Below are 24,650 nucleotides of genomic sequence, written 5' to 3'. Positions count from 1 at the left end.
ATGTATTTAATTTATTTATCGCATGAACATAATTATATGTCTATTTCATTTTGTTGACTTATATTTTCAGGCAGTGTGTGGACAGCCTTTGAGGAAGCATCGCGAGCGTGTGGGGTCTTTGAGTAGCGTGGTTGGTGCAACGTGAGAATCATGCCGAAATCAAAGAGAGACAAGAAAAGTGAGTTTAAATGTTTAGTTTTATCCTTATTTTTTTTAATGCGAAGACATGATCTGAGGACATGTTATCTGGGGAAGAAAAATCAACGTGGTGATAAAATGAGTGTATTGCTTAACTAGAAGAGATCACTTCAGTGTGAAGTAGTTTATGTTTCCAGTTAGAACTTGAGAAATATTTTATTTTTCCGAGGTTAGTAATCAGTTCAGACACAAGAAATATTTGAAATGCACTAATTAATTGATAATGCCTGTGAACCTCCCAAAATTTGTATTTTGCCAAATTTTCATCAAGAACTGTACTCATTCTGACTGGAGTTTATGATGTTGCGGTTTATATTTTGACGAAGATCTACAGACTTATCTTCTCTTAAATGCAGGATACAGTAATTTTCAGATTGTGCTTTTAATAACATAAAAAAATCATATTAAAAAGTATTAATGTAAAACAGATGTCGTTTAGAAGGAGTCCTTACCATGGTATGTGTCTTTACAGTCTCTTTAACAAAAACTACAAAGAAGGGACTGGAATCCAAGCAGAACTTAATAGAAGAGGTAATTTCCGTTTTCCTGTTCCCTTTTCAATACATTATGGCTAACTGGCGTTATTGTGACATGGCTGTTGGTACTGCTGGCTCACAGATTGTGAATCCCTTTCTGTCTGGAGTTTCCTCTCATGCCTTTACGCTGGGTGATCCTGTTCATTCCTGCCTTCCGAAAGACATGCTGGCTAGGTTAATAGATATCTCTGCCCGCACACCATGCAATAGGCTCTGAACCTTATCAACCATAAGATTTCTGATGGATAGTTTGCGGCTGTAATTAATGTCTGTTCTCTTAGCTGCGGAAATGTGTGGACATGTACAGCCACCTCTTCATCTTCTCTGTCGCCAATATGAGGAACAGCAAACTCAAAGACATAAGGACAGCGTGGAAGCACAGCAGGTGGGACAAAATGTCTTCTTGATAAAAGCACCCTCATAACCTTGAACCCCATTTGCCTTGGCATTTCTAGTCCCCTTGTTCCTCACTTACATTGCCATATTTTTGGTTTAAATCTTTCTCTCCCTTTTTTCTTCTTCAGGTTCTTCTTTGGCAAGAACAAAGTAATGATGATTGCTTTGGGAAAGGGGCCTGCAGATGAATACAAGGATAATTTACACAAGGTACATCATACCAGGCAGTCAGTGCCTTGTTCTGTTCATTTTCATCTGTAGGAGACAAAGATTAGTCTGCAATAAAGCCTATAATTCACACATTGAATAACACTAGAAAGGCAGCTTAATTCCAGAATATTGTGAAGTAAGAAAAACATAAAGGGGTAGATTTCATTCTGAGGATAGATGATGTTAAAAAGGACGACTTCGGACCTGAAATCTCACAATTCTGTAGATTTTCTGTAGAAATCTGTATTTAAAAGTCCAGTGTTCACACTACGAACCCGCTTGGCAGTAGAATGCTGTGAATGTGATGGATCTGCAAATGTAATGCTTTCATTACTTGACTGTTGTTTAAGAGACTCTTATTTACACTCACCAAATTAGTGCCAAGTGTAGAGAAATGGGAAATGATGCCTGAATTGTTTCTGAATTATTACTGGCTCTTTCAGTCGCAGATCTCAGTCTTCAGTGTCTCAGTGATCTTTATATCCTGTAGGTCAGCAAGTTTTTGAGGGGCGAGGTAGGCCTGCTGTTCACCAATAAAACCAAGGAAGAAGTGCAAGAGTGAGTATTTTTTGTGTGTCAGGGGGAGTTAAATATTGCAGCAGCCAATTATTTTTACATTATTCACCAAATGTAGGATTCCAAATTATTTAATAGTGGCTCCTGTACCACTCAGGACAAAACTGACAAGTGGGCATATCTTCCTACATGCCCACCTGTTAGAGCCATTCACATTTGATTTATTACAAATTACATTATTATTATCCACAGTCCCTTTATAAAATGGAGCAGCAGTGTCTTTCAGCACCTTCACTGCACACCTGAGGGTGCTAGGTGGGTCACAGGCATTGATGTTTTCCCAGAAAGGGCATGGAGCCCAGGCTGACTAATCTCATCCCTAGTCTGGGGGTGCTCAGATGCTTGTGTGGCACCATCTAAAGACTCCTGGTTACAGTCAGCTAGTGACATGAACCAGAATCAGACTAGCAATGTGCCGATGTAGTTCAATGTGTGTCTGGGGCGGGTATCTCTACTGGTTGAGCTTCTTGGAAGCCCTAGTGTCTTCACTTCTGAAAAACATTTAACAGCAAAGTAATCTATGTACAGATAATGCCTTCTCTTCCTGTCTGGCTGCAATCAAATCTTCCTGTCGCAGTATGCTTCGTCAGATAATGAAGTTAAAGAGCAAACGCATTAGAGGAGCCACATGCTGGCTCATTTCTTTAAATAAATTAAGACTTCTTTCTTATCTGTGACAGGTATTTTAGCCATTTTAAGGAAATAGATTTTGCACGGGCAGGGAACAAGGCAACTATGGCAGTCACGCTAGATGAAGGACCTTTGGATCAGTTCTCTCACTCCATGGAGCCACAGTTGAGACAGCTGGGTCTACCCACGGCTTTGAAGAAAGGTAAGAAATGTCTGACTAAACAGCCTGCTCCTGCTTTTTTCATGCAAAAGCTTCATTTTCCCCTAACCTGAGTTCTTTAATGTTATGTCCACTCTGTCAGGAACTTTTTCTAGTTATTATTCTGAAACATATGTCATTGTATTATCTCTTATACTCTGTACATCTGAGAAGGCTGTGGGGGTCAAGCTGCAGTTTTAACGAAGAACTAAGTGATCTCAAGGGCATCAGTTTATGTCATTTTATCTTCAAAACTGTGCATTCACTACTCACGCCTATGTGTTCACTTTGTGTGCGTGTTAATTGTCCCTTGTATCTTCTCTGCAGGAGTAGTGACTCTTCTGAAAGACTACGATGTGTGTAAAGAAGGAGATACCCTGACTCCTGAACAGGCTACTGTTCTGGTGAGTTCATGCAGTGTCAAGCGTGCTCTCGTGTCTTATCTTCATCTTTGTATTCCTTCACAGCTGAGGCTTATGATTGAAGAAAATCCATTGCAATGGAAATGCACCAGTTCTAATCGATCTCATTATAGTAAAAGTCAGGGCAACTCAAAGTCTATCCCAAAAGCACAGGGTGCAAGAAGGGACCATGGTGAGGTGCTCATCTGCACAATAGCAATTTCAAAATGCCAATTAACCTAGTCTTTAAGAAGGTGGGAAGAAACCCACAAGAAGGTGACTGCTAACTGCTTTGCCACTGCCACAGTGTGCATCATTTGCAAGAAATAGTGAACAAAAGTGTTCAGCTTGTTTAGAACGACATAGAGGAGCAAAAACAACACAGGTGGGAAGGACTAATGGACCACTCTTATGATATGCATTCAAAGTGCTACACAGGCCCACAAATGGCACAAGAATTTAGCCCATAGGTTAAACTCGCTCACGTCACCGGAATGATTGAATGATGGAAAGATCTACTGAAGCCTGACATCTAGCACAGGTTTTGTGCGTATTTCTCTGGGCCAGAGCAGAGGCAGTGGTCTGTTAAAGCAGCTGTTTAGTAGAAATAAACTGAAACCAGTCCTAGTTTTTGAGATGATGCACTGTTGTATTCTCTCCTTTCATTTCAGCTTTAGATTTTCAAACTGAACCCTTTTACAAGTCAAGTATGCGCATATTAGTGAAGTTTTAAAAAGTTGGTCTCTAGCGTGTTGGGTGTTTTTGGTTACGACAATGGGGTTGGTCAGTTTCATGCGTGAATGGCACTGGAGCAGACTGCTGCTACCCTACACATCTTTGTGAATCCGGAAGAGCAGAAGCCTAGTGTAGTGTAAGTGTAACCCTTACAGAGCCTCCCCCTTTTTTCAGAAACTGCTCGGGATCAAGCTGGCTGAGTTCAGGGTGACGATCAAGTGCATGTGGAACTCAGAAACTGGAGACTTTGAACACCAGGGTGAAGAAGAGGAGGAAGCGGATGGGTCTGATTTGGAGGAGGAGGAAGATGAGGAAGATGATGAAAGCAAAAGAGACTGAGCATGCAGAGTGGGATTTCAAGAATGCTGTTTTTGTGTTGTGCCCTCTTCCCTCCAAGACTTTCTAGAATGAGTGTTTTCTTAAATACTTTCACAGTGCCAAGGATTGCTTAGTTAAGGCATCCAGACTCATACTGCATGCGGTATACTGAGAAACTACACTCTGTGTTGTTAGTGTGTCTCAGGCTAGAACTTTGCATTGTACATGGAGAATATTGTTAATACAAAGACAAAGTCTACAATTTGATGTACACTGAGAGTAGGGCAGAATAATGTATATCTAAAATATCATATACTTTGTAAAAATAAGTACAAGATAATAGGATACAGTTTGATATTTGTTTTGTAAAGTCCAGCTTTTGTAGAATCACAATATAACTTCATTTTTTATCCAGTATTTGGGTTTTTTGCTAACGAGGTCTGGTTTAAATGCCACCCAGATCAGTCAAATCTCAAATGCTGTTATTAAATCTTCCCAACGTGAAATGAAATGCATCTTTTGTTTACCACATGGTAGATGTTCCAATGGATGTTGTCAAAAAGCTGTTTCCATAAAACTGTCTTGGGCATTTTAAAAAAGGCACTTTATGGTAATTGTATATTGAAAAAGATCAAACTCTTATTAGATGAAAAATAAGTATTTTAAATTGGTATTTTAAATACATTTCTCTTATCATCTTACTGATTTTTAACACTCATGCTTGAATAATTATTTCCCAGCAGTTGGATTTTATCTTCCTAAACCAGTGGGTTTTAAACCACCAACCACTAAGCTATTCAAGCACATCAATGAATTAATAATTTTATGATTTAGAAGTGTTGCTTGCAGTTCTACAACAGCTCAGGTGAAGTCAGCTGTTAAAAATAACTCAAAACTCCAGCTTTTTAGCAATTACAAATGTCACATTACTAGTTCCATAAAGGGTTTCAATAAGAGAGCTCAGATGGAACAAACAGAGTAGGCATTGTGGTCATCACACGAGGAATTGAAATTCCATCCTAAATGAAGCAGGAGCCGAGGTTTAGCAGTGTGGTTAGGTTCCCTAGCGGAAGTAGTTGGGGCACTCATGTGCCACCAGGTCCCAGGCTTTTTTAAAGGCCTCCACGACGACGGGGTCCAGGGGTCCCTCTTGTGAGGCATCCAGATTCTCCTGCAGCTGCTCCATGGTGGACATACCAATGATCACGCCATCACCCCTCTCTCCCTGTGAATCAACACACACACACAGTCACACTGCTTAACCCCACCTCTATCTCATATGAGCTGGACACCTTCATGAAGCAAATACCAGTTTTACTCTGAATAATATACCCATGAATGAACACCACCTGCTTCCACCTCTCTCCAGTAAACATTCCTTGCTTGCACAGTTCCAATTAGTTAAAAGAAAACATCAACCTTGCTATCTGCCACATTGCAAGGCCAACGGGTGGCAATAGCTGCATAACAGATCCGCAGAACTTAACACATTCTGAACAGTCAGCTGCTCTTAAAGAGATTTGTCTTGCTGATGAAAAAGTATCCTGTTGCAATGAAATGGCAAAAATAATTGTTTTTTTTTAACCTACACAATTCCTTCCAATACGTGACTATGTAATCTCTTTTAGTAACTGGCATAAACAGCTATGAAAATATCGATCCTATTGTGTTTCTGGATGAAGTCAGAGGGGCAGATAGAGGTTACCTGCAGCTGGGAATGATGGTATATCCAGCGGAGGGCAGCAGATGTCATGGAGGGCTTGTTGGAGCCATAGACCACATCAAGTGCCTTCTGCACAACATCTATTGCCTGGAAATGGTGCTCTTTCCAGTACCTGTTTCACAGAGGTAAATCAATGCTTGAGTCTTAATCTGACAGTTTGCCTTTCAGTTGCTTCTGACCCTGGCAGTTACTCAGGGAGAGAGCGGTGTAAAGGTATATTACCCCAAAACAGAAGAATAGATCCATGAATAACCCCACCTGCTTTCATCTCTCCCCAGTAAAACATTAAATATTAAAAATAGCTGGTTCTTCATGCATAGAATAAAAAGAGCACTTGTACAGCACACACCTTGCTCGGTAGGCTTCAGCCCAGCTGTTCCCAAAAAACCTGCCTGTGGGCTGGGAGCTATCCTTGTCCTCAAATTTATATTTCCCAGTGAGGAGTCCTCCTGTGGAAAAAGTAAAAAGAAGGAAGGGCTTTAGTAAGTACGCCGCAGGAACAGAAGACCCCTTTCTCGGTTGATTTCACCCCAGGGCCCCGCCTACAAGCATGACTAATGTAGAGTGGAGGAGGAGGCATCTAGATTGTCCTCCCTGGACTCGAAGCGCAGGTGGAAATCTGGCTCCTTTGAGCTTTTGTTTGAAACCAGACAAAACATACAGTGTAGCTACCTGTGAGGCTACTTTAGGAAACCACATATGCTTAATAGCTCAAATAAATTCTCTTTTGTTTCTACAAGCCCTACCAGTCTGTAAGCCTAGACAGACTGAGTTGGAGGCAAAACCTTAATTCAACCTCCAGCACACTAGATAAGTGTATAAGCTAATAAGACAAAAGTTCTATTTTTTCCATTACATTGTTTCAGATTTCTTTACATGTGTATTACGTAAATCCCGAATCCTCTGTAAGTTGGTCACACTGCAAAAGAGGAGTTTCTACATTTCCTGTATCTTCCAGTTCCTGGAAACTGTGTGCTAGTAGGATACTGCAAGGACCAGAGAGTGTTTAAAGGCATCACTGTGTGTGAGTGAGGTGTATCTGCTTACCAGCCAGGGGATTGTAGGCATAGAACCTCATGCCAAAATACCGCAGGCAGGGCAGCAGCTCTGTCTCCACCTGACGAGTGGTGGCGTTGTACATGCCCTGCAGGGCACAGAGAGAGGTTTACAGGGCCAGACGCATACAATTCGATCAAGGTGTACAGATGCCTTAGTAGTGCGATCTGTCAAGCAACAGGACACATGTTTAGACATGCCCTTGTGCTCACATCATTGGGTCTGTCAAAAAAGCTGTGCATCTTGAAAAGTATTTTTTAATCATTGACTTTCCTTCCGGTAAAGATCACATCAAGCACTAGGTTCAATCACAGGCGATCCTTACTTTTCAAATAGCGAGTAATCCAACATCCCAGCCAACGAGCCAACTGTGGCTACCTATGTATTTAAGAAACGGCAGGTTTTGTTTCCAAGCAATTTTATGTTAAGTCGATGATTCTGGCTCCAAGCAATCTGAAAGACACGAGGCCCCTTGTTCATCTCTCTCACCTGGTACACTGTGGGCAGGACCCAGTTATTGTGTTTGCAAATGCAGTAAACTTCAGCGACTTCCCAGGATGCGTAGTTTGATAAGCCAAGCTCCTTGAATTTCCCCTAAAAAAAAAAAAGAGATTCGTACATCAGTACAAACCTCGTCAATCAGAACAAAAAGCAGAATTGTCCTGGAGCCCCACGCGCGATGCTGGTGTCTTTTGCACCGATCTGCTGAATTGGGAATCTGAATCTCAGGGGTAAGAACAAATTGAGGAGTACTGTCAGACTAGTTGGTGCTGATCATTTGGCCCTACCCCACATCCATCACTTACAAGTCTTGTGCAAAGCGTATGCCATCCTAGAGGATCCTTCACACCTTTGTGTAGTGAATTCCAGTTATTCCCCTCAGGACACAGATTTCCCACTCTAAAAACAAACAGGCTTAGGTTCTCATTCATACCTGTGGGCCTGTGACCGCAACCTCGCTCAACAGATGATTCTCTTCTGCATATACAGTATGTGTCTTGTTTACTTGTGTGTTTTTCTTTAGATTAGATCAGATCACTTTTATTGGGAATTTGTCTTTTCACATACCCCACCTTGCTCTCCATGAGACGGACAGGGAGAGAAGCTTGGGGTCAGAGCGCAGGGTCAGCCATTTATACAGCACCCCTGGAGCAGCTGGGGTTGAGGGCCTTGCTCAGGGGCCCAATGGACTAGGATTCCTCTGCCAGCCGCGGGATATGAACCGGCAACCTTCCAGCCACAGCCACAGCCACAGATCCTTAGCCACCGAGCCACTGCACCACACTGCAGAACAAATTGCCCCCCGGGGGCAGGAATAAACTCCCTCTCTCTCAGTCTACCTCTTTGTGGAGCTCCTGGCAGGCTCTCAGGGTCTCCCCGAGGGGAGTCTGGTGGTCTGGCGCGTGCAGGTAGAAGATGTCGACGCGCTCCGTCCGCAGCCTCTTCAGGGAGGTCTCCAGCTGCGAGCGCACGCTCTCCGGCCTCAGCGTCTTCCCGTCCCAGGGGTTGGCCTTGGTGGCCATTTTCACTGCCGGGGACACAGAGCAAGCCTGCTTCACACAGTCTTCACCCCCCCACCGACCCACCCACCCGGCTTTTTCTAAAACTGAAGGGAAAGCTCACATCGTGGAAGCTGCGCGGCATCGCCGAGATTCCCAAGCCCGCGCTCGAAACACGGCTTTTCCGCTTTGCATTATTTTTCCCTCTGTATAAGATGCGACCTCTCAGAAAGGTGCTCATCACAGCGGCCCCCTCGTCCTGCCTCTAGACCTAGTCTGTTCGGCACCAAAGTTCAGGTCTAGAGGGCGAGTCAGACTCGTGCCTTTAATGGTTTCGGCTAGACCTCAGAACAGACTGTAACTACTACTACACAAAGACACAACCTTCTGCCAGGGAGCGCACTTCAGCATGCTGAAGTGGAAAAACCTCTTGAACCTTTCTCTGGATTTTACTGCATGTGTAGAGATATCGGGATCGGGATTTACAAAGGCTTTCTGAGACGGACACAAAACCGCATCTTTTCTTTGCGTCTACAGCTTGAACTTGAGATCAGACATGGAAAGATGAGTGGACAATAAGAAAACTGGAGGTAGTCACGACACACACCGCAGAGTGAATCACAAATTCAGTAGTCTGCAGGCGATTGAAGTACTTCAAGTGATAAATCAAAAACAAACGGGGCCAAGAACCACAGTAACATTATGTATTAGCTAGAGAAAATGTGTCACCCATTCATGATCTATGGACTGGAAGAGCTAAGCTTTCAGGTTCGTTAGCATGCCCAGTTTTTGTGTTTTGTTAATGATCTGCATTTTCATTTACATATTTTTTGTAGATATTATTATGAATAAATACTGATTGCTACAATTTGTAAACTACTTTTGTTTGCAGCGGAAAGCATGAATATGCTTTGCGGACATGCAGTGAGTCGTAATCACAATCACAAGTGTCACTTGAATCGTTCCATAAAAACAGCCTTCTCCAGTGTCTTACAGAGTGGTCTGCACGCAGGGTAGAGTACCTGTTTGGGGCAGCCCCATGCCTCCAATGACTGTCTCTGACTGTCCATCTGTGTACATGAACGCCGTGTCCACTTCATTGTGACCGCGCTCCAAGAAAGCGCACACCATAGCGGCGCTCGTCTCCGCGTCTGCGCGCCCCCCGAACGCCATGGTTCCCAGCACGGAGACTGGGAGTTTGGGCCGTGTCGAACCGGAGGAGGACATGTTACGCTGCAACTGGAGAGGTAATTGCCTGAGCCGACGAAGTACGCACGGGCCTAGTCCAGCAGACACCACCATAATAAAACTTCTTGTCAGCTGAGCAGCATAGGGTGAAGGACAAGTGACGAGGCAGGTTCAGTTAGGGATCGTGTGTAAATAACATACCCGCACTTGGACGAAAAGATAAGTCCTCCCCCCTCCGTCTTCCATCGCATTGGGTTAAATTGTGGGCGGACAGGACAAACTTCACTTTCTTCCACAAGCTTTTCTGCTTTCTGGCAATTGATTGACTTTAAAACTGATCGGTCTACTTTTTTCAGCATTTGATTTTTAGTTACAATTTAATCTTATCCCACAGTCCGATTGCACACAAATTGAATTAATCTGGCAAAATTGCTGCACATTGGTGGTGGTGGAGGGGAGTCCCCATTACCTGTAAAGCGCTTTGAGTGGAGTGCCCAGAAAAGCGCTATAGAAGTGTAAGCAATTATTATTATTATTAGTATTAATTAACCTGATAACCCCAAACACACACAAAAAAGTTTACTTATCACTGTTTTAGTTTCTGTGTAATTAAGGTAGTTTCCTAATATTCCTTTGAAAATTGAAGTAAAGGGTAAACATTAGGACATTAAGAAAGAAAAGCGTAATAGCAAAGACCGATAAATACATTTGATAACAAGATAGTTTTGCAACAGTGTATGCTGCCATAATACATAAAACCCTTGTTCAGGCGAAAATAAACGCCTTCACTTGACTGTGCATCGCTATGTCTCTCAAATATAGAACAAAGGTGACTTAATAAAGACCACTGAAATGTTTCCAACATTACTTTTCCTTTTCGTGTTGGTGCAAAACAGAATTTACAAAGTGTGATTGCCGATACTCTTACCATGTTCCTTGCACAAGTACTGCCTGTAGAGTGTTATTCTATTCTATATTTTTTTTCTGGCCTTGACAATTTAGTAGTCTTCTCTTTTATTAGTGTTTTGCGGAACTGGAGAGTTCAGTGCACTTCTCCGTTTAACCACCCGATGGCAGTGGAAGACAACTTCTGTGAAAAAATGACCGCATCTGCCCGTTTCATTTATTGGCAATTATTAAGAAACGCATGCCGACAACCCCCACAAACTCATATGAGAATAATAAAAAAAAAACACATTGAGCAAAATGTCGCCCCTCGCATCTAAAGCCAGGACCATATTTGAAATTGGGATTGGCATGGTTTGATTAAGTGAAAGTTTCTGAATTTCCAAGGATTTGAATGAAAATGCGGCAGCAAAGGTTGGCGCTGGGGCCCCGAGTTCAGTTCCGGACCTGGGATCGCTTGAGTTTATTATGTGCTCCCCCTGTTCAAGTGGGGTGCCTCCCACAGTCCAAAGACCTGCTGGCAGGTTAACTGGCTTTTGCAAAAAATGTCCCTGGTTTGAGAGTGTGCGCGTTTGCCCTGCGATGGACTGGTGTGTACTGTGCCTTACACCCATTGCTTGCCGCGATAGACTACGGCTCCCCTACGGCCCAGCATTGGGGAAACAGGAGTTGGAAAATAAATGGATGAAAATGCACAACAAAGCACACTTTCTTTTCCTTTTTATCTCTGTACATATGTAGAAAGGCTGAATATATATAACAGCTAGTGGCAATTGTTTATTTTAGCTCTGGTTCAAAAGTGTTCGAAGCCGAGTTTTTAATAGGAGTATTTTTCATTGGAGGTTAAGGCAAATGCAGTGGTTTACCTCCTAATAAACAATCGCAGCGGAATGAGGGGCATGTGAGCACTGTGGCGCTGACCTCTGTGTGTTTGCACATTTGCAGTTATTGGAAGGGTCAGAGGAGAGGACGGGCACATGCTTGCGGTGGACTGACAGCCACAGAGCATGTGGAAGGGGTTCCCCTGCAGCAGGACACTGCGTGGGAGCTGCAGTGTCACGGAAAACGCTGCTGTCACCCTGCCGGGGTCAAAGGTCAGAGGTCCTCAGACTGAGCTGTGCGAGGAAGGGACTTCTGTGTGGGTTGGAGCTTTGTGGCACCCGAGTGGGAGCACAGCTGTGGCTGAGAAATAAAGGAGTCCTTGAGTCCCAAAATACCTCCTTGTGAAAGGAAACGCATTGTAGGTTCTTAAAGTAATAGGAGTGACTGAATGATTACTTTGAACCTTTAAGGTTGTCTATTTTTTTCAATTCCTTATGATGTTATACTGTAGTAGAAATTTTTCATTGTAATTTAGCGTTAATTTACAGACTCTGAATATTGCCAAGTTCCCAATTTGTGTCCCATTTTTTTTAGACCAGATGGAACAGCAGTTCCTTCTGCAAATGAGACAACAAAGAAAAAGCTGAAAAAACGTGTCTACTCGATAATTAGTCCCCTTGTTGGGCAATTAAGATTTCTGACTCTCAGATGTTGGTAGTTTGCTCCCGCAATGGCAGTAAATAATTGTGAAGAGGCAGAGGCAGAGGAAATGCCTGACTGGGAGTCTGGTACCAAATACTGGGGCATCTGCCCTCCTGTGTGTTATAAAGACTGCATTTCACAAAGGGCAGCTTGTGAACACACAGAGATCTAGAGTGCTGCCTAGTATGGTAGCACTTATTAACCAGACACACACTTATCATGAAGTTAATAATAAAATACATATTTTCACTAATATTATTTATAAATCTCTTTCACATAGAGTGGCTGAAGCATGCAAATCTGGTTTAAGAAATGGTTTTATGAATGTGGTCTTCAGGGAGTATAGTGATAGAGTCCAGTATCACAGGGAATCCCAGCTGCTAGTGATCCAGATTGTGTGACGATTAAATCAGGAGAGGGCTGTGCCGCTGACTGCTGGTCAGGATTGAGTCTTGTCCATAAGCTGAGTGGGAAACAGAAAGTCTCACGTAGAGTTCTTAGGTTTGTGAGTACTTAACCAAATCCATCTGTCATGTCCAAAGGAGCAACATCAAGAGTCAAAACACAGTCTACTATCTAAATGTTGTAGTGCTTGGAAACAGTTGTTAGCAGGACTTCTGCTTTTTTTTCCTGCTGTACTTTCTTTCTGTGTGCAGCAGTACGCTTTGTTTGCTTTACCAGTCTGACTGTTGCACACTGACTTCTCTCTTGTAACGTTTGTCTCATTAACATTCAGATCCTCCTGTCTAACTAACACCAGTACTCAAGACACTCGGCAGTCTTCAGGTTTTCGGTAGATTAGGTTTTCACTCTCTCCTGATTCTTTTATAAGAGACCAGAAAGAATAAAATCAATTTGTGGTTACGCGAACATGATCTACATCACATCAGAGTCCCAGAAAGGTCTGAACGTGTTGGGGAGTTCAGTGCGACACAGAAATTGCTGACACAGTTTAAAATGTAGTTCTTGTGGTGAAAATGTTCTTCTTTTCTGCTGTTTTCTCTGCTTTTCTGTCCTTTCTGAGGACAATACAAGGTGGACCTTGCAGTCAGTCTTTTGCAAAATTGAATTTGGTTTCAAAGTGGCTGTGTTCAGCTCTGCAATACAACCTCTGGGAGCCCCATAGTGAGTTACGGCAGCAGCTCTGTGGTGATTGGTGTTGCTTTTATTTATTGTCTTGGCAGACGGGTTGGCTTGCATAGCAGAAGACCAAAGGGAACAAAGAACAGGAGGAGGCAGAACTGTGATCAGTCCGCCAGTTGGGAAACTAAAGTTGGTACTGGGTGAGGATATGTTTGTCAGGAGACTCTTGCTCCTGTTCTGTGGAAACCTGCCATCAAGAAGTGGGTTTACAACTTGCTGTTGGAAGGTGTGTTGACATTTGATGTGAACCAGGTCTTTGCAAGAGTTTCGCTTTATTGCAGTCAATTGCGTTCTGCTATAAAGAATGACACTCGGGATTGCTGGCCTGCATTCTAGCTTTTCATATGTTAATGCTCTTTCTCCTGTCTGTGTCGCAGCTAAGGGAGAACACAAGCTTCAGAAATGTCTGACCGCCATAAAGCCATGCACGCTGTCTGACTGCAGCAGAATGTGCACACTTCCGATTATTATTTGTACCGCCATGCAGGGAAATCTGAACCTGGGTGACCTCTGACCTGTGTGTGTGTGTGTAATGGTGGCATCACAAGTTGGCCATATGGAAGGCTGGACACAGAGAGCAGTGTTTCAGGAGAAGCAGCGTGGCCCAGACCCTGAGCCCCTGAGCCCCTGACCCCCAGCCACAGCATCAATCAGATCACAGCTCTGACCTGCGCGCACCTCTGGAGCACCAGGTCCGGACATAGACCACCCCACCCACATTCTTCAACCTCCAGCCTCCTCACTGACCACAAATTCAACCCCTGCACCTTTTTGTTGCTCTTTAATTCAACATAAGGAACTTCCACTATTCTTTCAGCCACTTTTGAAAGGTCTGATTTGCTATTTTGTCCTTACTCTGTATTGTGTATTGAGAGAGTAAGTGTTGAAATCTAAGGGTGTCCTCTCCTCTGACTACGTGATAAGCGCTTTGAGAAGCCACCTTTAAGGGCACTATATAAAATAAAGTTTATTATTATTATTACCTGGCCTAAGGACGCATTCTCTTTATCTGATCGGCTTTTCCAAATGTTGAGGTTCAAGGTGATCTTCCTCTGACCCAGCTGCAGTCTTGGGGGTCCCTTGCCAAGTATTAGCATTCTTTTCCTTTTCTACCAGGATATAGGGGTTCTGCAGATGATTCCCTTATGCACACTGCTCTCCCCGCAAGCCTGTTTTTTTTCCCCTTTAGAGAGCTGTTGGTCAGCCCTGCGCCCTGAAGAAAACACGTTCGTTGAGCCCCGGGAGAACAGATGAATTTAGACACGCGAATGCATTTTTAACAAGTTGCAATGGAATTAATAGAGAAAAATATCACTGACCTGCAAAAAGAACGCGTTGTATTTTGCTCTGATAAAATGATGCAATACAATGTAAAACCGCGTACAAGCGACCTACAATATCACCACGGATCTACGTATATTTACAGTACATGCTGCCGTCTTACAGGAAAACTATTTAACACATTTTATTCATACAGGCATGAAAAAAATCGAATTTTTATATTTTTATGGGTATGCATGTTCGTTTTTAAAGAATACATCGAATAATATATTTGACTGAAAACCAGTTTCGCATAGAACAAGAATGTTTCTGAAAAACGTGGATGATAGCTCTTACAGTATATACTAGGCGTATGTAAAGACTAATAAATTAGCGATATTCAGAGATTACTCAACCCCTCTTGTCTTCGTCTAAAATTACACCCACTTAATGGAAAGTACCTTAATCTTTTACAAATGTAAAACTGAGGGGGGTATTCAACTTTCATAGGAGTAAAGTGTTCCCTAAGGTACGTTTCTCTTTTATGAGGGGGTCAGATGTCAGAAGACTGCGGTTAATCTGGGTTACCTCTCCGCAGAAGGCCTGCTCGCCTGTCGAGTGTCAGGTTTATTAACGACTCCGACTCCACGCATGCCCTGTATTGTTCGTCGTTCTTTTACTATATTGTACCTTTTGCTCAAAAATAATCTGACACGCACGGCGCGTCATGCTTAATTTTAAGAAACATGAAATCCATCCATATTAAAAGTCACCAAGCCCCCGATTAGCCTTTGACAGAGTGGAGCGCAACCATGGAATTAATTCCAGTTTTCCGAGTATTTATTTATAGGCAGTAGCCGAAGCAAGCTGTAATAATAGAAACTAGGCAAAACTGACTTTCTGACTCGAGGAACAAGAGGAGACGTTAATCTGCCAAACCCCCAGGCTACAGGCTCTTGGATCGGCGCGTCGAAACGCAAAACGAGGGAGAAAATTGTGCCGAGAGAGCAAGACCGGAGTTCACGCTCTGGTGAAAAGAGGAATTTCTTTCCTTGCGGGTCTAGTTCCCAAAGCCGCTATCATAATACTAGTTTTGAACTTGCGTGCGCTTTGAATGAGTTAAAAACGTAAATCTCTGCATACATTTTTAAGTTGATCTTGAAATGCATCCTTTGTTATAGTGGTTTTTTTTTGTCTTTTGTATTCTTTAAAGAAATAACTGGTGTACTTTCATGGATAAGATACGTGAATGTATACGTGTCTAGCTCGTTTACCTGTTCAAGAGATTACAAGCGTTTGTTGCGACATAGTTGTGTTCTCAGCGCCAAGTGTGAGTGTTACAAATAAAATACTATTTTTCAATAATTCGATTCTTGGGTTGGAAAAGCATCAGGGTTTTCGTTAAGGAAAACACAGAGTTGCCTTTGAGGAAACTTTGATAAGAAGTCCTTTTAAAAGGGCTGATGACCTCTCCACACAACCAGGTTTAGGTCAGGCTATTAAAAAATCTGTACCAGCGGGGATCTAAAAACCCACTGTATATGACCTGATAGAGTACCAGTAGATAGCAGGGTCTTTCTGAGTGAAATAAACGTGATCCGGTGTGTAACGCTGTTAGGTTATTTATATAGGACGAGCTGTTGGCACCAAAGCCTAAGCAGAGAGTTGTATTTCTGGTAAGTAGACATCAGCACAGGAAGATGCCTCAGGGGTACCTGTTTTAAGCCAACAGCGTGGAGACGTAGCTTGGACAGAGGTCCAGAGTGAGGAAACCTGTGGTCTGCAGTCGGGTGGGACGCTCTGTTGGACCCTTGAGTAAGTTACTTTGTCCGTTGAGTTAGCTACATCGGCCCCTTGAGTAAATTACTCAGTCCCATGCGTAAGTTAATTGGTCCCTTAAGTCAGCTACATGAACCCTTGAGTAAGTTGTTTGGTCCCCTAAATACGTTACATGGACGCCTGGGTGAACTTCTTCAGTCAGATGGTTTCAGTGAATGCCCCGTAGTGCGCAAACTGTGTGAATGCGTCTCCTGGTCATCAATGGAAAGGAGAGTTTACTATCAACTGACTGAGTAAAATAAAGTAATGAAGAAAACATGTTTGTTGCATGTTTGCATGCTGGGAAAACCTCTTAAATCAACCAGAAAAGGCAGGTCCTGTGTTTGATTAACTCCTGTTGTCAGCATGTTACAACACTCCGTTTACTGAGAGAAGAATGTGTGTGGTAGTTTTATTTCATCATGAGCCGCCTTGGTGTTCGTCAGTTGTTCTTCATTATTCTTTCGGAGCTACAAGACATCTGATATTCTCCAAACTGACCTTCCGTCTGGTTATAATTATTTTTGCAGGTGTTTACTTTGGACATTAGAAAAGAGTTCCAGAAAATATATATTTCCTCTTAATTAAGTTGCCAGTATACACAGCATCACAACACACTTTTCCTATGTTCCTAGATTCATATTTCTTTTTCAGTGGACGCACGGAAATTCTAACGGGTGTGTTTGGATTTTTGATACTAGTCGACACTCATCATCCAATATAAACGACATTAAAGTCAACATAAAATGTACCTTTGTACCGTTTCATATACTGTACTATAATGATGTGTCATTCGGTGTGGGTAAGTAATCTGGAGGATATCGCATTTACTTCAGCCCGGCAAGTGAAAACGTCTTGAATATGAATTTGACGAATTCAATTTCCAACCTGAAATGGGCGTTTCTAACCTGGCGACATCTCCTCCCAAACGGAGATCGCACGAGGAGGGGTCTGGTCTCCTCGAGCCTCTTCATTGACAATCGGAGCTCTTACGCGCAGCTCGCTGGATTAGCTGGTGTAGGTGCTGCAGATACTGTAGCACAGGAACCGGGACCGGCAGAAAACGCAGGATTTCTTTGAGAAACAGCTGTCAAACCGTGGCATCATAAATCTCAGGAGTGTTTCTTCTCAGAAACTGTGAGGGAGTCAAACACTCCCGTTTAATAGTTGAGGTTATATTGCACTCTCTTTTGATATTTTTGCTTAAAATTTCTTTTAGTGTTTTTTTTTAACTTGGCAATTATTCCATGAAACGGAATACAATGCTTGGATAAACGCCCCCCCCCCTACTTAATTCCGTAGGGAAGGAAGCCGGAACTTTATTTGCGAAATTATTGTCTTAGTTTCAGTTCCTCAATGCTTGAATTTATTCACGACGATCACTTTGTGTTTATTCTTTAAAATAATGGAGCTGAAGCTCTGTGCTTTCTTCCTGTTCGTTATAAACGGAATTTATGCAGCATCACACTATGGAAGTAACCTTCAGCCTTACATGTGAGTAATAAGCGTTTTATCACCTACTGTACACTCCAAAAAGTTTATGGGTGCGCTTTTTAAAGAGCGCAAAATTGATCTTAATTTAAGACATGTGGACTGCCCTCCCCCAGACTTTCAAGATTTTGCCTTTACCATCACTTTTAGAACATTATTAAGGCTGCTGGACTGAAGTTACGTACTGTACAGTATGTCACTGTATTACACTTTAACGTATTTTGTAGTTTGATGCGTGCATTTTTATCCAATATATGCCTACTTATTCTTGATTGTTTTAATCACTTTAAATTGTGTATTCAAACATAAAATCACAATCTGGATTTGGTAACAAGATTACAAGTGATGAGATGTCAGAATTCTGTTTAATTTCATAACTTTACAAATGCTTTTCACTTAAAAACCCTCCTGCACGCTGTTAACGTCAATGAAATACGATCACGTTTCTTTTATTGTGACTTTGTAATTGGGCTGTCCTGGGCTGCAATCTGTTCCTTTTCAGAAGCTCGCAGACATCGGAAATTTAAGAAGGGCAGGTTCAGATCTTCAGACTGTCTCTGGCGCAGTAAATGTAACATGGATTGGAGTGAAAGATCTGAGCGGATCATTTCACGTCAAACGCAAATAACACTACAGTGGGGAAAAACGCATCAGTGGTTTAAACTGTACTGCGCAAATAAACTTTCTCCATCGAGAGAAAACCACTTTTTTATTTATAGTGGGATTCTAATAATACTGTATCACGTTTCTCGTCTGACGTATTTTGCGCTTTTAAATAGAATTTGAGCAATTTGCGCAGGTTCTAAAGACAAGGTAATTTGTATACCGCCGCAACTAGGTTTGCAATGAAATTGGATTGTATGGGTTTAATAGGGTTACGGATAGCATATTAAAGTGTACTTGTAAAAGAGCTTTGTAATCTGGAGAAACAGAGCGTGACTCATTTTCGTTACGCGTCCTTTACGATTGTTCAACACTTATGAGGCTTGTTATGCGTAATTAAGGCACTCTTGATAATCAAAAGGACGGTAGGGAAACAGTTTCACTTTAATTTAGTTACCTTAGTAAATAAAGCTATAAATAAGAACAGCTGTGGCTTATCTCACACGTTTCAGTCATGGGTCTCTCCGCAATGGGATGGATGTTTTAAATGCGTTCGTATGAAACGAGGAAGATAACAAACTGGTAAATTCACCGGCTCGGCTTGATGCAGAGTAGAACTCGAGAGGCAAATTAATATTAAATCTGTCCGGCTATCTGTGCGTGACGCAGCTTACCGCGAAGACATTCTTTGAAACCAAAGTGATACCTAAATGGCACAACCCGCTGGTTTTGTATCAGCACCAAAACTAACGCTTTCCCAGGAGCCGTCCTTCGGTTTGCTGCAGTTTTTACCTATGTACTTTTTGCAGTGCTCTTTAATTGTCCTGACAACTAGTTTGGAAAATACAGCACCCATAAGCACGCCTCTTTTTACAGTTATAAATGATGCTTGATTGATTTTTGCAAATAATAAATGCAAGACTGGAAAAAATGATGCTATATCAAGGCTTAGGGAAAACTAAAAGACGCTCCATCGAAACGTTCCCGGCGTCGTATCCAATTCAGTATCCCTATAGAAATCTGTATCCCCCTGATCAGGTGATGCAACTTGCTTTGAGTTGGATATAGGGTGTGCTGTGCTCCGTTAACAAAGCTATACAACGATGTCTTGGACATTTAAATGTCTTTTTTTTACAGCGTTTTACTGAATGTTCTTCATTATGTTGAAGCACAGTTCTGTCTCGGTCTTCTAAAGAAATTCTAGTTTTTTTTTTTAAACTAACTCATTTAAGTAAAAAAAAAAGCCCTGTTATGCAGAGGGCGACATTTCTGAATGACGAGGAACACCTGACAGTGTGTAGTTAACTACTGCAACACTTCATAGCGGCCACTACTTTAACTTGAGCTGCTGTGCTCAATGTGAATTCAAAATAGCTAAATATAAACTTTGGATTCTCCTCAAACAAACCAAACCGTATTAATAGCACTCAAAGCTTTTATAATAGTTCACAATAGTGGAAGCTCTGAGTAAATTGTTGGCGCGTGTAACATAAATACATTGCAACTGTGTCTAAGACAGTGGCACAGCAGTTGCAGAGCAGGATAGGAGTACCTTGTGCAGGACAAGCGACAGGAACCACATTGAGCTCAGGGTTACAGCTTTGCATAAGAGTGAAAGACAAACGTTTTTAAAAAGCAAATTATTAGTGTATTATTTTTCTCAGGATTTTTTTTCAGAAGCTCTTTGCACTGAAATCTTTGGTAATTTAAAAAACAATGGGATGTTGGTTTATTTTATCCCACTGCTATGGTTGTAAATCTGTGCAGACTGGCTTTTTGATCTTTTTTTAATAAATTAAAACCCTTTCTTCAAGAATTAAGTGCAATTTCAAGAGCAATTGTGATCTGTCAGGATAAGTCTATGGAGGCACCTTTTTTCTTGCCCTGCCTGCAAATTAACCTGAAGAATAAATATTTTGTTTTTTACAACTAATAAAAGCCATCCTTCCAAAACAGTCCTGAGTCTCTGTATATGGTCTCAGAGATGTTTAAAAGCTAATAATGTTTCTCAAAGGAGGGGGCTAGCTCTTCCCCTGATAACTGCCTCTTTTAATAGAACCCATATGGTTAAGTAATTGATACTAGTGGGGCTATAAAGTGGAGCCATATCAGCATCCCTTTGTTATTTTAAAGATCAGATTGCAAACTCTATTTCCTATTGATCTGTCCAGCTTCTTATTCTTATCTAATTAGTAATAGTCCTAGTAGTAATAGTAAAAGGCAGCAAAGTCCTTGTCTTTATCAATGTATATATTTGTCATCCTGGAGTGATATTTGAAATTGTTTTTGCATGCTTGCAGGTGTACTGGAAAACCATTCAGTAATTTCATTTTCAGATGTAGTTCTTGCACCTCTGGGAATATCAGTCAGCATGGCAGCTGACCAGAACATTATAGTATGCTGTAATAAACTCTGACATTAGTCATGTGCTACTGCCTTCGTAAGTGCTGGTCTTTAGTTTTTAATACTTGTCAACTAGCCTTGGGAATTCAAAGCTTTTGGTACACTGCCAGAACAAATCCTGGCTTATTTTGTTAATAAAAAAGATAACTATTGGCTCAAAATGATAATTATTTAATTTGAAGCTTGTTAGATGGGAATGTCTGTTACATATAAGACGTAAGTCTGTTTTGAATGGAACACTGTTGGCTTCATATAGCCTTATTATCACTCCTATTGGAAGAGATAATGTTAATTTAGATAAGCATGTTTTGGACTATTGCTGATCAGGGCCAGTGAATCTACTCCTATAAGTGTACTCAACAGAATATACGTTTTGTTCTGCAATGGGAACTTCACCTTTCCCACAGTCTTCCATCTGTATTACAGGTGACAACTCAACATTTAATATCCAGATTTTAAATCTGTCATGTCTGTGCATTCTGTAATCAATTCAGTGGTTCTTCTCTCATCTTAGGGGATAATTATAGGAGTGATTGTGGCCTAATGTAAGTTTCTGAGGACTGTAACACATGTAAAAACAGATGGTTGGTAATAAGCACTTACCTGTAAAAGGCATTCTTTATAGACAACAATACAGCAAAAGCATTGTGCTCTATTTTATAAAGTGGTGAAGAGTGGTTTCTATTGTGTTTACATTTAGGGAAAAAATAACAGCTTTATCATAAGCACAACAGTGAATGCAGGTCTATGTTTTGCATTGTCTATTTAAGACATTTTTAGACTGTGCATACATAAAACTAATGAGAAAAGATTTGTCTTGATTCTAAATGGCTTGGGAATGTGAAATGTGTTTTTCTGAACAGTAGGTTGTACAGTAGGAACTGTGTTACTATCACCTAAGAGATGCTTATATTGTGCTAGACAAGGGAGTGCAGTCCTTCAGACCTATATTTCAGTGAAATGGCATGTTTTAGAGGGTGCATTGCAGTTGTCATGGTACTGGTGTGAATTAAATCGCATTTGGAAAGAATCATTTCCACATTTCTAACCACAGTACTACTTTACTGTTGTGTGGGTTCTGATTTCTTTCCCAGATCAGAGTTATCATAAAATTCAAGTCTTTTTCTTGGTAGTAGCTTATGCCAGTTATTCAAATCTTCAAAATCTAGTGCCTAACAAAGACCCTCTTTCTTTGGAGATGCAGTAGTTTTAGATCTGGTCTGCAGGTCCATTTAGCAAAGAAGAGGTTTGAAGGCTCCCGCATGACTGCTTAAAAAAATGAGACAAGAGCTACCATTTCAAAACTTCACAAGTCAACAGGCTTAGAATGTTAAATCTAGTACTTCAATAATTACTGTCCAACACAACCCAAAAAATCAAAGCTGCAGCATTATGAAAATAAAATGAATGGATTTGTCAGCTTTAACGAAAATGTGTCCTTAACCATTCTTTCTAATTATAGCATAAAAGTAGCATGATTAAGCTCTTATGTCTTTTTATGTGCCAGTGAACTTGCTGTCAGGATGAGACTTATTTCTAAAGCTTCCAAAGTAAAAGAAATCACCAATTTGTGTCATTCAGACTCCCCCATCTCCTCACTCTGTGTCTTAGTATCAGAAGTGCTTCTGTGGGTCTCACCCCCACCCCTTACTTCTCCTTTGCTGCTGTGAGAGATGAGTAATCCTCTCTCAGTTTGCCTTGAAAAAACGGGGACTTCTAAGAACTTGTTCAATGCTGAAGTCTGCAGATTGAGGTTTGGAAAAACCCTAGATTGCTGTATGTTACAAGAAGAGTAGGGTTTGGAGTGCAAAAAGAATAACCTACTGGATGTTGTGTTTTTTCCTGTGCGTGGGAGAATTTGATGTTCTCTGTGTAATGCAGGTTCACTATAGCAGCCTGTCCCTCTTTAAACAAACAAGGGTTTACAGGAATTTCCCTCTGAAAAATATAATGGAGAGAAATTCCAAAGTAAACAGTGCTTTTTACCCAGGGATAATGGGAGAAAAAACTGAGGATTTATCTGTAATTTTTATGTGGCCATTGAGGTCACCCAGTACACTGCTCAGCCTTTATCGATTCTTTAAACAGGGCATTTTATAAGATCTTGTTTATTCTCGAGTTTTGTCTTTGATTGTCTCTTCTTAACACCAGAAAGCATCCACGATCCATTACTGGCAGGAAGCATGGAAGAGAAGTGTGTTAGCAGGACATAATGATTTCCTCTTTCTGTTAGTAAGGACATTTTCATTTCAGACAGAAAGAACAATGGCTGCTTCTAATGAACACTTAACTGTATCCTCCTGCGTCTGGTTAAGAATAGAAATAATGGCAAATGTGAGTGATTTAAATGGGACCTTGCGTATTTGAAGGATAGCAGGGAGAACGCCAAGTGTGCCTTTTTTTAATTTTGATATTTCAATCACAGTGCCTCCAAGAAAAGTTCGAGTCACACTGACGCATCGGAGTATTTCCTTGCATGTGGTGCAAATTTCTGTGCAGCTGGTGTCCACCGGATGTGAACAGGCAGACACCTGTGCTGTGTTTGTGTCTGCTGGGGGAGTGCTGGCTTTCTTTCTTGCTGTTGGATTCCGGTGCTCGGCGCTCCAAGCACGGAGGGGTCAGCCATTATTAATTCCAGCTGCCGTTGTCCTCTCCCGCCCTGGCAGGCCTCACGTGTGTGCCGAGAGGGAGCTGACCATGGTGGCTCACAGGCAGCCTTGTGTCCAGGCCTTCACCCGGATGGTCAAGGTGTGGAAGCAGGGCTGTGAGGGACAGCTGTGGTGCGTGGGATACGAGAGGAGGTGAGTGCACAGCAGCACCAGTTACAGAGCTGCTTCTCTCTCTACCGGGGGCTCGCTTTGTTGGCTTACAGCAACGCTTCCCAGTCCCTGCCCTGGTGACCCCACACACCTGCTGGTATTCATTCCCCTCCACCTTCATCAGATCACTGAAGCCTTACTGGATCCAAGAAGTTGATTCAATTGAATATTGGCATTTTGTTTCGAGTCGCACGTTTGGGATTTTACTTCCCTTTCAAAATGCAACGGTTAAAGTAACTTTATAAGTAAGAGCTGGGAACAAACATTTCAAAATAATCACCCTCTTGTTCGTCTTGTTCTTGTTCTTCGTTGTCTTCTTGTTCTTCTTCCTCTTCTTCTTCTTATGATGAAGTCAATAAAGGATTTGATCATGTAACTGAGGGCTCGGCCAGAGCAGGTGTTGGCCACCAGGACCTGGAATGTGCCTTTTTAATAAGAACACCCAATGATTTTTTAGTGCTATCCATTAGTCTGTATTAATAAAGGTAAAGGGAAGAAGGTTAATAATGTTGACTGAAAGAGGTTTGAAAACTGCAAGTTTCTGTGACTAGAGGTCAGTAGCCTGTTTCCAGATGGAAGCTGGAAGGAAGGCATCGCCTTATCGGCGGTCAGGTGGCACACACACCAGGTGCTCTGCTGTCGAAACCCTGCCAGCACTGTGCTGCGCTGGACGAGTGGTGCTTATAATGAGAGTAGCTCACTATACTGATATGTTTGTTGAGCACAAGTTATTACAGCTTGCAAATGGGACCTGAATCAAAGATAAGTCTCATTAGTCTTTCAGAATTAAAGTAACCCCGGGATTAGTCAAGCAATAAGAGCAGACCTTTTGATTGAACCACAAGAAATGAACTTGAGAGAGGGAGTTTTGGAGGGGCGGAGTAGACTCTTGCAAGACTAATCAGCCACAAGCGAAGTATCGGATACTTGAGATACTCATGTGTGTTTGTGTGGATTGGGGCTGTTGAGGAACAGAGAAGACTGTTAACTGGTCTGGCTCCTTTGTTTTGTGTACAGA

General features: G+C 41.9%; 3 protein-coding genes and 1 long non-coding RNA gene across 5 annotated transcripts in view; 3 read left to right on the top strand and 1 right to left on the bottom strand.

Moving 5' to 3' along the window:
- Positions 1 to 30: 30 nt before the first annotated feature.
- On the top strand, positions 31 to 4,614 carry mrto4 (MRT4 homolog, ribosome maturation factor). 2 transcript variants are annotated; one of them, XM_088616899.1, is made up of 8 exons: positions 31 to 178; positions 671 to 729; positions 1,016 to 1,119; positions 1,259 to 1,340; positions 1,831 to 1,898; positions 2,597 to 2,748; positions 3,073 to 3,149; positions 4,056 to 4,614. In XM_088616899.1, exons 1-8 carry the CDS (start codon positions 151 to 153, stop codon positions 4,218 to 4,220), a joined length of 735 nt encoding a protein of 244 aa, XP_088473025.1. In that variant the 5' UTR covers positions 31 to 150; the 3' UTR covers positions 4,221 to 4,614. The 2 variants fall into 2 exon arrangements, with proteins under 2 accessions (XP_088473025.1, XP_088473026.1); XM_088616900.1 differs by lacking the exon at positions 31 to 178 and adding an exon at positions 254 to 367.
- Positions 3,775 to 9,838, bottom strand: akr7a3 (aldo-keto reductase family 7, member A3 (aflatoxin aldehyde reductase)). The gene is made up of 7 exons (XM_088616898.1): positions 9,500 to 9,838; positions 8,319 to 8,506; positions 7,468 to 7,572; positions 6,970 to 7,066; positions 6,272 to 6,371; positions 5,905 to 6,034; positions 3,775 to 5,424 (listed from the first exon to the last, which is right to left on the bottom strand). Exons 1-7 carry the CDS (start codon positions 9,777 to 9,779, stop codon positions 5,263 to 5,265), a joined length of 1,062 nt encoding a protein of 353 aa, XP_088473024.1. The 5' UTR covers positions 9,780 to 9,838; the 3' UTR covers positions 3,775 to 5,262.
- Positions 9,839 to 11,460: 1,622 nt separating this feature from the next.
- LOC148642058 (uncharacterized) lies at positions 11,461 to 14,220 on the top strand. The gene is made up of 2 exons (XR_015929679.1): positions 11,461 to 11,665; positions 13,280 to 14,220. It is a non-coding gene; the product is annotated as an uncharacterized LOC148642058 (long non-coding RNA).
- A 3,067-nt stretch (positions 14,221 to 17,287) lies between these two features.
- LOC148642057 (uncharacterized) overlaps positions 17,288 to 24,650 on the top strand; it is a 133,456-nt gene continuing 126,093 nt past the window's right edge. The window contains exons 1-2 of the mRNA XM_088617556.1: positions 17,288 to 17,810; positions 23,480 to 23,614. Coding sequence (XP_088473682.1) covers positions 17,722 to 17,810; positions 23,480 to 23,614 — 224 coding nt within the window. The 5' untranslated portion in view covers positions 17,288 to 17,721. The remainder of the gene's footprint in view (positions 17,811 to 23,479; positions 23,615 to 24,650) is intronic.

This window comes from Lepisosteus platostomus, chromosome 23 (genome assembly GCF_059453375.1).
Source record: "Lepisosteus platostomus isolate fLepPlt1 chromosome 23, fLepPlt1.hap1, whole genome shotgun sequence".
Taxonomy (NCBI): Eukaryota; Metazoa; Chordata; class Actinopteri; order Semionotiformes; family Lepisosteidae; genus Lepisosteus; species Lepisosteus platostomus.
Note: the sequence above shows the minus strand (reverse complement) of the source record. Positions and strands in the feature narration are given on the sequence as shown.

Bases quoted from the DNA above. Each gene is read 5' to 3' on its own strand.
- mrto4 (XM_088616899.1), top strand. From the start codon at position 151: ATGCCGAAATCAAAGAGAGACAAGAAAA. The intron at 179-670 runs GTGAGTTTAAAT...GTGTCTTTACAG, and splicing joins ATCAAAGAGAGACAAGAAAA to TCTCTTTAACAAAAACTACA. The intron at 1,899-2,596 runs GTGAGTATTTTT...TATCTGTGACAG, and splicing joins ACCAAGGAAGAAGTGCAAGA to GTATTTTAGCCATTTTAAGG.
- akr7a3 (XM_088616898.1), bottom strand. From the start codon at position 9,779: ATGGTGGTGTCTGCTGGACTAGGCCCGTGCGTACTTCGTCGGCTCAGG. The intron at 7,067-7,467 runs GTGAGAGAGATG...TGTGCCCTGCAG, and splicing joins TCCTGCCCACAGTGTACCAG to GGCATGTACAACGCCACCAC. The intron at 6,372-6,969 runs GTAAGCAGATAC...CTTTTTCCACAG, and splicing joins TGCCTACAATCCCCTGGCTG to GAGGACTCCTCACTGGGAAA.